Source organism: Python bivittatus, unplaced genomic scaffold (assembly GCF_059951505.1).
Source record: "Python bivittatus isolate LINGU-HERP-01145 unplaced genomic scaffold, Pbiv_v1 ctg000590_np1212, whole genome shotgun sequence".
Lineage (NCBI taxonomy): Eukaryota > Metazoa > Chordata > Lepidosauria > Squamata > Pythonidae > Python > Python bivittatus.
In genome coordinates, this window is record NW_028277086.1 from 19115519 (window position 1) to 19130482 (window position 14964).

The 14964-nt window shown below is 36.1% G+C and overlaps 1 protein-coding gene across 8 annotated transcripts in view; it reads right to left on the reverse strand.

The window, feature by feature from the left end:
- Nucleotides 1-3766: 3766 nt before the first annotated feature.
- The window catches only part of OXR1 (oxidation resistance 1), a 270118-nt gene continuing 258920 nt past the window's right edge, over nucleotides 3767-14964 (reverse strand). For 6 of the 8 annotated variants that reach the window (XM_088149047.1, XM_088149044.1, XM_088149042.1 and 3 more), the window contains 4 exons: nucleotides 11691-11843; nucleotides 7855-7950; nucleotides 7113-7186; nucleotides 3767-5563 (listed from right to left, as the gene is read on the reverse strand). In XM_088149047.1, the coding sequence (XP_088005173.1) occupies nucleotides 5428-5563; nucleotides 7113-7186; nucleotides 7855-7950; nucleotides 11691-11843 (459 nt within the window). In that variant the 3' untranslated portion in view covers nucleotides 3767-5427. The remainder of the gene's footprint in view (nucleotides 5564-7112; nucleotides 7187-7854; nucleotides 7951-11690; nucleotides 11844-14964) is intronic. The other 2 variants (XM_088149046.1, XM_088149045.1) reach the window with 1 other exon arrangement.

Sequence of the window (14964 nt, forward strand, 5' to 3'; positions counted from 1 at the left end):
CTTATGGATCCAGATGAAGTTATTAGACACTTGGGAGATCTGGTAGACAGTTCTATTGATTGCCTGGTTAGCACTGGGAACATGAGGCAACTGAGGCTGTTGATGTGATTGGTCCCTAAGTTCATCAATCCCAGATCACTCCTTGCTTACTGAGGACCTCCAGGAGATAAAAGGACAGTCAAGAAGCTTAGAGCATCTGTGGAGAAAGACAAAAAGTGAACCTGACCAAACATATATACCAGCCCAAGTTCAACCCTACTTTTCCTACCAGGAAGAAAGGTGACATATTCATACTTCTCCTTATTGTGCTGATGGGTTGCTAAGCTAGTGGCCTTGTTTAGGGTAGTGAATTCCTTTAAGGGAAAACTTGTGAAGTAGATAATCTCCCTGTTCCGTGACCATTTTGGATAGCACCTTGCCAACAATTGCTTAGATTTGCTTCCATATTGAGTAGGGCCTGACGTGACTTGGATGATGTCTTCAGATGTTCGCTGGGACTCTTTTTGGCCTATGGAGTCTGATGAAGCGGATAGGTGTAGGCACCATCTGTGACCCACTTGATTCCTTTGGAGAGGCAGATGGGAAGACAACTGGATGAAAGAGGGAAGTAGCCACTGAAAAAGGGTGGTCACTTAGGCACTGAAGAGGCTCTGGTGTGCTCTGGTCTGAAAAGAAGCTCTCCCTAGATCCAACCAGTTTTGACAACCATCACCCCATCTCCAATCTTTCCTTCCTGTGGAAGGTTGTGGATATGGAGACAGGAGCAGCTACAGAGCAGATTATCTCAATCCTTTTCAGTCAGGATTGAGACCTGTACCTGGGATGAAAACAGCATTGGTCAGGCTAATGGATCTCTTTTTTAGGACTTAGATGTAGTGTACCCTTAGCAATCCTTTTGGATTCCTTGGAGGCCAACTGAATGCAAGAAGGTTACTTCTAATTTGGAAATAACATTCATATATGGATACTTAACATTAAGCCAGTTGATGTAGCTGAACTGAAAGTTTATGGCATACCTTCCCTTCAATATTTTATCCAGGACTCTAGACATTTTATATATACTAAATATTTTTTCAGTTGATTTTGTATTTTTTAATCTGGTTTATTATGACATTAATGCTATACAAGTAAAAACTTGCTGCTGCTTCTGTTGTATACCAAAGTATGCTCCTATGCAGGGAAGTGTGTGTGTATATAAAGTCTTTGAGTTCAGCTCCTGAAAGCTTAGGAACATGTAATTTTCAAGGCAACAATGGCTTCCCCCATCTTCTTCCTTATACACAGAGTCTAAATGCTGTGGAACATACTGTAAGTACACATACTCTCCTTACAATTATAATTAATAATGTCAGATACCCATGTTTCAGAAATGCAAAGTGTTTTGAGAATATGAGCTCATTAAATCTGCTTTAAAACGTGGTGAGGTACTTGGGACATGTGAAGTTATAATATTGACCCTTGTTTTTATGAATCTGATTGCCATTACTTGAAAGATCTATAAAATAGCCTTTAGATAAGGAATCCCCAATTTTTTTGAGTTGGTGGGCACACTGGATTTTTTTCCAAACTTGTTGGTGTTCACAGATTGCCTGTTCTCAAAATGGCTGCCATGGGGACATACCCAAAGGTAAATCATTAATTTACTGAATCTATCACCTTCTCTGGCACCGACTCATACAGAATAAAATTTATATCCCATTTTTTCTGAACAGGACACTCGGTTACAATTGAATGACATTTTTATCTCCTAGGATAGCTTAATGATGATGATACTGGATGCCATTTTGCACTGCAATATACCTTCCCGTTTTTTTTAAAAAAAAATTAAAAATGTAAAGTTACTAGCTGAAGGAAAGAGCCTGGCAGACATTAAGCAAGGTGTTCTTGGGAGCCAACTGGGGGTCCCAGCATTAGATGAACTACATTGTTTTCTTACTGCTATCAGTTGTTGGAAAGGATTGTATTTTCACATGGCGTGTTATCTTTCAAAGTGAAAGATCTTGCATCTTCTTACAGAAGAAAAACATAGGATTTTGTGTCAAGACAATGGTAAATTTATTCTAAGGGTTGCTAAGCACACAAATACCAGTATACGTGCATGCATGTATATATAGCTTTTTGAACACTTTTCAGTCCGGTATCAAAAATAGGATTTTTGCAAGAAATCATGTACAAAAATGTTAAACACTGTGAAATATTAATGGGATTATAATGAGAGTTTGTTATAAGCAATAACATTTTACATCTAATGAATAAAGTATCCTGCATTCATAGACTGAGAATAAAAGTTTGACTTAACCACCAAGCTTGTAGGCAAAATGTTTGAAAAAATGTAATTTAAAAAACCTTGCTTTCCTAGGACAAAGGTGTTATTTTCAGGTTTATGTCTGCTAATTATTTTCAAGATCTGTATTATGAATGTTCACTGACTACAGATTACACCATTAGTTGGCCTAAATTAAGCTACAGATATTAACTGTTTCTGTCAAATACAGGAATGTGATCCATTTCAAAATCTTATTGGTTCATTTATATTAACAAGACGTGAAACACAAATGCATTGCAAATTCAGTTGATACAAAGGGATGAATGAAAGAGAATTAAATATATTTAATGGCTCTTTAGGGATGGAAAAGGGTTTTTTTTATGCCAAGACAATAACCTATTATTCTTTTCTGGATCAACATTTGTAAGATTTTAAGGTTCCCTGAAGCTTAAGGATTCTTATCCTATTCTATAGCTGCAGTAGCTCGCTTGATTTTTCTTACTGGAAGGAAGGAGAGATGGGTAAAGTTGAGACAAAAATTATGGGTTCTCCCTCCCTAGTAAATGGCAGTCTGTATTATACATTGAACTTTTTATACAGCTTCATTGAACATTTTAGCAGCAACTCCAACACCACATTTCAAAGTGTGTATACCAACTACTAATAAACAGCTCTGTAATAGTATCTAGAAACATCCAATTCCTTATAAGAAACCTTATTTTTAGTGTGATCACAGAACTGCGTTTGCTTCAAGACTATTAAGGTATTTAAATATAAAGTCATAGTTTTCCAAACCAGAACAACTGAATGATACAATACACTTTGCTACACAAAGAATTGACAGGATTTTTGATACAGAAATGGAAGCAGCCAACATTAGACATAAAAGGAATTATAGGTAGGAAAAAGTGTAAGAGGATCTTTCCCCCTGACCTTACCTCTCTGTGTACATATCTACTATATTTAACAGCTACAGCTAGAAGAATAAGGTGCCTAAACCACCTTTCCATCATACTCTAGTACCTGGCTTACTCTATTAGCCAATTAATAGGCTAATGATTGGCACCTAGCAAGATGAAGACAATGCTTAGAGCTTCCTTTAATATACAAAGTGAGATCTCTGACAGACTGATCCATAGTGGAAAGCTCCTGTTCGCTTTTTAGTCTGCCATGCTTTTCTTCATTCACTGGAGTAATAGAAGCATCTAGGGATCCTTCTTAAACAGATTTTTTTTAAACTTCTGTAAACCTTGAAGTTCTGTCATACTTTTGCTACTTCTCCTATCTTTGGATAGTGTTTTGGCTATGATTGAGTACTTACAACCTGAGTGTTATTTACAAAATACTCGTGTGTCTAAATAAAGCCCAAGTCAAGTTTAATTACATGTATTTATATTTATTTGCTTTATATCACTATTACCTTATAGTATTTTAAATCCATTACAGGATTGTTTAGTTAGTGAACCCACAAAGACAATAACACTGCTGTGGAAGACCAAAGGAGGGAAAAAGCTATTTTAATTTATTTACACTTCCTTTTGTCTGTAAACATTGAATCTACATATACTGTACTAACAGGAGTAAAGAGCTATACATTGAGACAGAAAACAATGCTGTGTATTTTTTTTTAGCCATGTAAAGCATGAGCACATTATAGAGATAAAATATCCTCTTTTCCATTACCACAGCAGTAAGCATTCCCCAGAAAATTGTCCAAACTTCCGAAACAACTTATATTAGTAACATTCTATACAACTATAGCTAATTATTTGAGCTAAGCCATTTGGCTTTTTATTCCATTGCTAGAATAATTTAAAGTGCTAGAAGCAACCCGTCAATCAATACTTTTCCCCCTCTAAAATAACAAAAACTACTTTTAAACATTAATGTACAAGTTAATATATACAATATTCATTTCAAATAGAATAGCTGAGATTTCAGCACAAAGTCATTCACTGTCACAGTTAACAGCATTTTTAAATTATTTTTCTTTTGCATAAACATAGAATACAAGCTTTGAAACAAACTGTTGTTATTGCCACAATGGCTTTTCATTTTTTTCTACAAAAGTGGACAAGAGCTACTGATTTACTATAACTTGTCTTTTTTTTCTTTTTTTCTTTTTTTTTGCTTTGAGGTCACAGAACAGTAAAGTTTGCATATTAACACATCTACTGAGTTATGATGTCTATCTAGAGTACGTTACCCCATTGCGTCAGAGCTGGTGCAAACTGCAGTTTTACAACACAGATCCACTCAAAAGAAGAGAAAAACACCACACCTATTTTGTTTTCTGTTTTGGACAGGAGCAATTCTTGGAGATGATATGCTACAAGGCTATAACAGAAGAACTATAAAACAGAGTGGTGTGCTATGTATGTGTGTGCGTGTGTAAATATACACACACATAAATTTGATGCATATTATATGCTGTTTGAAAAAATGCATCTGTTTCATAGCTTTAGCAATAATGTGTTATATGTACTATGAATTACCCACTGCATTATGCTTACTTTGTCCAGTTGCTCATTGCTATTTTATATATCTTGATCATGTAGCTTAATCCTTGCCCAGCATTTGTCCCAAGCCTGCAGATCATTTAATGGCATGTGCAAAACGCTTCAATACAATCAGTAGGGCAGCTATGTTTCCACAGTAAAATACAAGATACCAGTTCATTACATATGAATAAAATGTGGTGATATCTGACTGAGAGAAACAGCTAAGACTAATCACTGCTAATAAATTATGAACACCTATTCCCCATCTTACTCAGGCCAAAAAGTATAACTCAATTAGATGGTATGTTATTTAAATGCTGCTTCAATGAATTAGCTAAACAGAAGTAAAGGTAGTTTCTGAATTGTGAGAATGAGAACAAACAAATGGGATATGTGAGTGACATGATGGTAAAAACCTGGCTCCCATAAAGAAATAATCAATTGCAATTTGAAAGCTTTGTAACTTTCCCAAAAGAAAAAAAAATCTGAACAGTCAGCTCCACCCCAACACACTGATGTGAAATACATTTTGATGGTCATGCAGAGAATGTTGAAAGGCATTGCAAAACAAGCTACATTATATTGCTTTAAGGGCTTTCTGAGCTGCATTGATCAGTATCAGGTTTGGGACAAACTTTTGTAGTACTTAACAGTTTATTCTTATTCAAAGCCCCAAATTTCAATATCTTGTATAATGAAGTCTTCTTTCTTAGAAAGTGTGCGATTCCCAAAGGTTTTACAAGAATGACTTCTCCCATGGTAGAGATCTCCATCAAGCCATAAAGCGAATTCACCCCTGCAGTATGTGGAAGAGAATTAGTTTGCCAGAGATTAAAAGGAGTTTCCTTCCCATTTCTATATTCAATTGTAGCTCATTTTTAAATCAGAATTCTTTCTCTGACTTGAAAACTTCAGATTGCATTTCAATTAAATGAAGAATGTAGGAAAAGTAGCCACCTTTAATAATTTTGTTAGATGCCTACAAGTTTAGGTCATGAGATCTGGATTACAAAGATCCAAGTGGTGAGATGGCAGCTAAGAGATAAAGAAATCCCAAACTCTTTCCTGGCATCTAAGATCATCTGGATTTGGTTGGCCCAGATCCAGTAGTCTCATACCAGTATGGCATCAGCACTGTACTGAGTACAGTGTAAACACACATAGAAAAATGCAAACTGGGTCTGCCATGGAATTGTTGAAGTAAAACCAAGAACTTAGTCTTCTTTGTGTTTAGTCAGTAGTAACACGTTTCAAGCAGTGAGATTGAGGACTGAGCAGAAGACATTTTGGCTTTGCATAAAAAGCTGGGTTCTAAAGCCATAAAGAAATTACTTTTACATATGCTAATACTAGCGATATCAGACAAAGAAAACACAATCACTACAGAAGGAGAGCTGTATGGCAGTCAGAAAGGAGGAATCTGGTAACACTTGTTTTGACTGACAAATTTTATTGAAAGGCGCAAGCTTTGGTAAGCTGTAGCTCACTTCATCAGATGCATGAAGTGGTTAAACTGATGTGGGATTTGAACTTCAATTTGAACAATATGAATTCTCATTTCCATCCACTCTCCTACAACTCAGTTTATCACCTTGTGGCATGTCTCTCCTTCTATGAAAGTTTTGTGAACATCAAATAAACACTTATCACCTTAATTCAAACAATAAATGTGGAGAAATGAAGCAAAATAATACTGAATTTAAAGTGTTTTATGTAAAAAATATTACTACTGATCACTGCATTTTCACTGGAGTTTTTTCAAGTTTTGGAAATGGAAGCTTTTCTTCAATTTTCTAATTGTGTCAAAGTACAAGGGAGCTTTTTCACTGGTTCACTGGAAAGTTCACAACATGCTTTCTATGATAGTGAATAGTGTAAAGACTTTCTCCACATTGAATTAAAAATACATACTGTTGTACTATAATTTTATGTGGAACTAGAAAATGCCAATTGTAATATTTGCTTTAGCCATTCAGTTAAGATTTTTTCAGTTCAAGTTCTCTGTCTAGCTAGGCCCAATTTTGACAATATACCAAAGTTATCTTAATTTCAAAATGTTATTAATAGAGCACACTGATAGCAGCTCCATAATGATGTTTTAAATTGTATTTGTTTACCTTATATAGTCAGTTATCTAATTATTTTTTTAAAAAAGAAAAGATGGATTTTCAGACTTGTTCAAGAAAAAAAATGCCAACATTGATAAGAGGCTGCCATAAAGTAAATGTTGTGGGCATGGAGATACTTGGAAGGTATATAGGAAAGTCAAAGGGTATAATAGCACACCATTGTTGTACCAGAACACTTTATCAGAAAGAAAAAAATTATGATAAAAAACTACTAACCCTCCACCACCAAAAGCCAAGGCATCCATGTCTCCTTTAAGAAAAAACATATTGTCTCCAGTCCACTTGAAGATCTAATGGTTATGAAAATAAATGAAGATGCACAAAACACAGATTTAAGGAAACTACTGTTAAAAGAACAGCAACAAACACCATAAAACATCGTCAGTTTCTGCTTCAGAAAAATCCAGAGACTGTATTTTATTGTTAAAATGCTACAATAAAGAATACAACAAAGAATGTCTTTGTTCACTGTGTAACCAACTTCTTTCAATATATTGAAATTCCATCTACCAACTGAATTTCAAACGCTGTCCCCTAAATTCAGTGAATCATGAAGTAATCCTAATCCCCATTTATTAATTTATACAAACTCTGATGTTCTGATAAGAGCAAGATTTATTAGATTGAACATTTATAGAAAAGAAACCACTAATTGTTTTGTAGTGTTCATTCTCATTCTTTATTAGTTTTGTGGGTCTGTATGTATATGTGTTTGTTTAAAATAACTTTACTGTTGGAACATATAATTCATGGGAAAACATAGGGTGCCTTTCATCGCAACTGCAATCTAAGTTCTACACAAATGACAGGCCTCACTATCCAAAATGTAACTATTTATTTTTAACTGGAATCTAAGTAATTTCATAGCAATATAAAATTATTAGACTCATAACTATTTTGTAATCTTACATAAATTATCTAAATAACTTAGATAATTATTTTTTTTCTAAGTCCTTACCTCAAATTCTGGGCAGAAAGTAAACAGAAAGGTTTCTCCTGTGCCATAAAACCCATCACTCACTTTAAAGGGTTCAGAAGCTAGAGCTCCAAAAATCTAGAAAAAAGAATAAAAATGGTCCAGAAAGTGTGACATTTCCATTGCTTTTGTGCATAATATATAGGAAGCCCACCCCATGAACGTGATTACATTAATTGGAGTTATCAGGATTTTATTTCTATTCAATCCATTAAGATCAATGCACAATCAAGCTAAACAAAGTCATAACTTCAGCAAGGTATTTTAATGGAGCATTTTTTTAGATGAAAAAAATCTAATAAAATATAAAAGGACTTTCAGATGGCAATTTATCCAGCAAACAGAGAGCAGAAAACACCTTCAAGAAGAGGCAATTCTTAGCACAAACACTTGGACAAACTGTGGCTGGCTGCCATCTCTAATGCTTGTCCTGTTGTTGCCAAATCAGCTTTTCCAATGTTCTTGGGCTCAGAGTGCCAGGTTGGGGAAGGCAGGGCCAGTCCATTTAGATAGCAAGTCACCAGAACAGGATCAGCACAGCCTGTCTCCACTTGTTTCCTCAACAAGTTATCAGATAGGGATCAGCACAGTTTGTCTAGCTGATTCAGTAGGCCCTCTACTTATACAAACAAAGGAGTTGGAAAAATAGGAATGCAGGAATATTGCCAGCTATTGTTTGATTCATGTGAACAATGACTCTCCATTCCTTCCTGCTCCCCCTTTCTGTTCAATGCAATGGAAACCATACACTTTCCTTTTGCTGTTGGGGCTTAGGCACAAATGTGTAATAAAAGTAAAGCAACATATAACACAGAGTGATTCTAAAAGGGTGGAATCAGTGGCATCATCATCATCGACATAAACAACATAATTTTTGTCAGAGAAAAGGGTGAGTAAATGATCTGGATCTTAATATTTGTACTGTATTTCAGACAAGCATTATGAACAAAGATTTTTTTTTTTTTCAAAACAGGGAAGATAACCTGGTGACATCAGTAATCAGGACATATGAAAACAGACTTAAAATACATCAAAATTTGAATTGGAAATTTAAGTATGGGAAATTGAATACTGTTCCTCTTAAATATTAAGCATGTTTACAATGTAATTTTTGTGAAGGTAACTCTGAAATAAAGAATGGTCAAAAAGGAGAAGCATGATAAAGAACAGCACAGCATTTAAAGGAAGTTTTGCAATGCATCCCCCAAATCTACTGCTCCAAGTATTAGGGAGCTGCATCACCTTAAAAACCTGGCACTTTCATGCAACAGAAACATATTATCTGTACATAGTTTTGTTAAGATATGATAGACTGACAATTTGAGCACTAGGTTTGGAGAGACACTGAATTGTTTCCCCAGCCCTCATAAAGAAGCAGCAAATAGAAAATTATTCACTGTGTAGGTTCTTATGTTCTCATATGTACAGATTGTAAGAGACACTATACCTATAAATGACAATGGAAAATATCAAATGGTATATGGTTTAACTATGGAACTGACTGAGCTCCTTCGCAATGATAGCCTTGGCCTTGTGTTGGCCAAGGAACTAGCCTATCACAATTAATTCCTGATTGTGAAGATAAATCATGAAAAATGAAGCAGTCCTTCTATTATTTAGCAAGTGAACCACATAAATTCCTACTGGTGCCATCTACGTAACTACCTACCTATTCTCGGAATGGAATGAGATTTTCAGGAAGCTCAACGGATGGGATAAAGTACATTATGTTTCAGAGAAATTGCTGCAGGGATTTTAAAGTTACATCTCTTTTTTAAACCATAAAAACCACAAGTTCAGAGCACTGAACTGGCATTCCCAGCATTCCTTTGCTAATATAACTGAATTAAGCTCAGCTTCACCTTCTTCACCCTTGATTTCTACAAAAATGCCCAATATACTAACAAGCATATACAAAAGCTTTACACCTATTAGTAGGACCAAAATGGGAAGTGGTATATTATTCACAATTTTAAGTTTTAAAAAACCTTAGAAATTAAGATTGGTGGGATGACTATATTTTTACCTCATTCATATAGTCATATGAATATGAAAAATGAGAGTTTTTAAATAAGTATAATATATATGATGTGAAATGGTGGAAAGCATTAAAAAAAGAGGAACAGAAAGTTGGATAAATGAAGAAACCAAGGAGAGTAGGCCAAGCAAGAATGTTAATAAGGATGAACTTTAAAAAATAAATCAGTGGGCTGTTCTTAAAAGAATCACTTTCAAAGAGTTTGCGTGATAGTGTGATATGATTATAGTGACAATAAACAGAATCTGACAGAGACACGTGGCCATCAAGTTCAATGCTGTGCTTATTTCAGGATTCCAAACTGAAATGTCACTGACAGATGATTGCACAGTATTTTGTTTAAATAGATCCAATGACTGTGTGCGTGCGTGTGCACGCATAGCTTCAAATCAGTCTTCACTCTTGGCCACTGCTTGGACAAGTCCCTGAAGATTTCTTGGCAAGAATTCAGAAGTGGGTTGCCACTGCCTTCTTCGTAGGATTGAGAGGGAGTGACTGGTTCAAAATAATCTAGCTGGCTTGGTGCCTAAGGCAGGACTAGAACTCAGTTTCCTGATTTCTAGCCTGGCGACTTTAACCATTACATCATTATAGCTCTCACATCCAACAAACAGAAGCTGCTTAATTGATTCACTGTTGAACTGCTCTTAATTTCTAACATTCAGCCACAATTTGCCTTCTTGTAACTTCTGCCCTGTGCTCTGGGCTGATAGGGAACAGGTTGTGGCTTTCTCCTATGTAGCATCCTTTCAGGCATGAATGTGTTATCATATCCTCTCTCAATATACATCAATCTTCCTCATCGTTCCCTACAATCTTGCCAAGCATCCCCAAGACTGCCACAGAGATGATAAATCATAAGGATCATTCTCATTTGAGAAAAGATCTGAAAACCAATATTTTTCCACAAGCATTTCTCTCAAGCTAGCCCCCCCCCCCCCTTTTAAGGCATACATCAGTGGCCAGCAAACTAAGCTCCCAAACTTAGATTCTGAGTAGGTGATGAGAAACAAAGACGCTTCTGCTTGTGTGAGTTAAATTACCTTAAACTGTCTCATTCTACACTGAGTTTAGGCTTTCCATCAAGTCAGAGTGCAGCTTTAGTATATACACAACAATGTTATGAAGTCTAGCTGTAGCAGCAAAACAGCATAAATAATTCTCTAAATGGTTATATGTTTGTACAGTTCTATTGTCTAATTTGTCCCATCCTGAAAACTTGATTTACATCAACCCACTCAGCTGTCTCTATTAAAGATTACTATGGAAGTGTAAAATATATCCAGGCATGCAAAAAATCACTCTATGTACTTATTGCAAAGAGAACAAATCCCTTGGTACCTTTGTAGATTAATACATTTGTGGTAAAAGATGCATCTGATGTGATTTTTTTCCTATAAAAATAGTAACACCTCCATATTTTTGCAACCAAGAATCCAGTTCAATCTACTGCAGTAAGTCACTTCCTCTTTAAAGTGCCAACTTGAAGGGCAGTGGAAAACCCCTTCTGTGTTATTGCCAAGGACACTGCATGGCAACAGCCACAGAACTGCATCAGGACTTGAGCTCAGCTTGAGGGAGGGAGTAATCATTTCAAATGCTATAGGTGTTTTGCATTACTATGTTCATGTTCAGCCTACCACACTGAGTTTTCTTTTTAAAAAATTAAAACAACATTGAGCTTTCCTGTAAGATAGCTAAGATGTCTTAAAGTTTACGATTTGTTATGGGGAAGATGGGGAGCAAAGGAAAGAAAAAGTGACCATTGTTATTTCCACACCTGTCCATCACTGTCTTTGATAACCAGCAGTACTGGTGTGTCCAAGCCGGTCATAGTTCTGTACAAAGTCTTCAAGCTCATGCCATGCTTTGCAGTACTGTAGACAAGGGTCCATGGATAGCCAATAGTTCGAGGAGGGAGGTGTTTTGTCAGCTAAGGAAATACAAGTGCAAGTTAAGCATGTGCACTAAACAAAGAGATTAACTTAGAAGGGTTTAACGCTTCGGGACAAAACAGGTGGTGTTAAACATACAAAGAAACAGCAGTTAATATTCAGGACCTAAATCTTATAAACGCCTGATGCTTTATGACAATGTTTCCAATCTCTATGTTACACAGAAGAAAAATCAGTTTGCTATATTAAATAATTTACCTGGACTTAAGTTCTATTGAAATTACCTGGGTTTTATTTCCAAGTAAATGTATTTATGAGAAGAGTATTAGGTCTTGTATTTTGCTCTTTGAGGTTAAAGACCTAGCCTCTTCAATCTACATTAGTTCAGACAATTAAACTGTTTTGTTGAATGTCCTCCAGATATTTTCACAAACAAGCAGACGAAGCAATAACTTGGATGAGACAAAAATCAGAACTTTTCTATTCACCTCAACAGGGCCCTTCTCTTTTCTCTTGCTTACTAGCAGTATCGATGGCTTGAGGCAAGCACAAATAACAAGGCTCACAGGAAAGCTGTACATGGTACTCAATGCCACTAAAAGCCACTAGACATACTGAAAGCACCATTCAGGGATATGGTCCATCCTATCTGAATTATCCAGGAAGAAATGCTGTGGGGCTTCTCTTTGAAACAAGTCAGCAGGATAGGTGCCCCGAGACTTGTGTTCCCTGTGGAATGATCTCCCATCAACGATCTGGATATCTACAATGCTATTAATGTTTAGGAAAGCCACAAATACCTACCCTTTCAAGGAGCATTTGAAGATTGAGTAATACCAGGTATAGGGTCAGTGATTTTAACTCTTTCTGTTTAAATTATTATGCTTTTCACTGTATCATTTTATTCTTTTAGAGGTTTTTATGTATTTAAGGTGCATTGAGTAGTTTCAAAGTGGGCTGAGGTACAAAAGTAATAAATAAATAAATACATAAATAAAATTATTGAAATCCATGGGAGTTACATTTTCCACCGCTGCTGGAAGTCCTAGATGGCTATTGGGTATACTTGTGACCAATTTCCAAGGACTAATACTTAAGAACTAAGCCATACTCTACTTTTCCCTCATCAAGAAAACAGTGAGAAAAAAACCCTAAAGACAGACAACAATGGATTCATTTAGGATTGTCCTGATATATGCAAATGACTTTATGGACAATTACATTTGTAATTTTAGATAATCTCCTCATGATTACAACTAACTGATCCAGTTTTATGCAATGGAGTTAGTTCAGAACTGTTTCATTTAGAACTTTGTTTTGTTTATCCAAGTAACATTTCTATCTATTCCAAGAATATTATTACAAAGCAGTACATTTTAAACAGACAATTCAGATTTTGGTTTTATGTTTTAACATAAAATAAGCAATCGTAGCAGCCAAGTTAGGCTTTGTTACTTAAACATATAATAATGGTATACGAACAGTTTTGAATTTGAGATGTTTCTGATTACAAATGTGATTTTGAGTGTGAAATGCTTTGTTTCAAAGTTTAAAACAGCTGCTTCATCCTTGCTGGAATCATTACATTGTTTTGATGACTTTGGAAGTGTTCAAGTGTTCTGAGTTCAAAACAGACCCTTTTCAAACTTGAAACACCTGTTTTAAATTTGAAACAAGACCATTTTGAGTTCATAATGCTTCTGGAATGGTTGGATGGAATTGAGATACTTTTGGTAACAACCTACTTTTAATTATAGCCAACTGTTTTGGGCTTGGCTGAAATGCAGTGTTACAAACTTGAAATGTTTAAAATTAAAACCTGTTTCACATCTCTAACCCAAAACAATAATTGAATAGCCGAAGTGAAATGTTAAAGCAAATACCTTTATTTTTTCATAATTTTCTAAGTTCATGCTAGGCTCTTAGAAGGGCAACATATTCTATATTTCATGGTATCATTTGTTTATTGCATTTCTAATATTTGGCCAATAAATGAATTCCGTTGGACAGATTACTGAGTTAGAGAAAACATTAGAAATTTCCCAACACATTTTTAAGAAGTCAAACAATAAAAAAATAAAATATAATTAGTACAGGTAGTTCTCACAATCTGATCATTTGTTCAATGACCATTTGAAATTACGACGAAAAAATGGACTTAGGACCAGTGCCTGAAGATACAGCTGTTGCCGTGCCCCCACAGTCATGTGATCAAAATTTGGGTACTTGGCAGCCCGCCCACACTTACAACTGCAGGGGCGCTACAATTACCCCCCCCATCCCCCCCCCCATCTATGCCCTTTTGGCCACCCTGCATGGCAGCACTCAGTGGCAACACCAGGGCCGGGACTGAGGTAGAGGCCTAAGGCCTTCAGCAGTCTCAGCCAGCTACCACCATCCCCAGGCCTTGACTTCAGCCCCAGTGCCACCACTGAGAAATGCTGCCTCAACACCACTGGCCTTCGCTGCCTTGCACTGTTCCCTCATGCCATTCCCCTCCTCCCATTCCTCACCTGGCCGCTCTTTCCTTCATTAAACCTCTGCCAGCAATGCTCACTATATTTCAATGAAAGGGAAGTTCAAGCCAATAGCCAGAAATGTTATTAATTCATTTAGCTGTTCTTGTTCACTTGCTGTGTTGAAGTGAATAATGCTTTGCATTACTCTTTGCTGGCTTTCCGTGGTAGTCTGTATAGTCAGGTTGGGAAAAAATATACACCTCAACTGATGTTTCCACTGTTTCCTATAATTTTTAAAATGCTTCCTATTTAATTTAAAGAAAAAAATAATGCTCTTGTCCAGCTTTTCACTATGTTGGGTGGCAAACAGCAGTCAGAATAGATTACTAGAAGGTATGCACAAAATTCAATGATTTGGAGATGAAAGTTCCCTCCAGACCATGCCAAACCTCCTTTGGATCATGCCATTCTAGAAAGAATTGGCAGCCTCTGGAAATATATCTATCAAACTGGAAGTGATTTGAGGTGTCCTCAATATGGTATTCTAAATAAAATAGGCCTGTTTCAGGGCTGACTATCCATGGGTCATCTTGAACCACTTCCAGTTTGGAGGAGTTACCTCTTGCAATTGCTGAACTGTTTTAAGAATGCCATGGTTTAGAGGAGGAATGAAATGTTCTGGAGTTTTCTGGAATCAGTG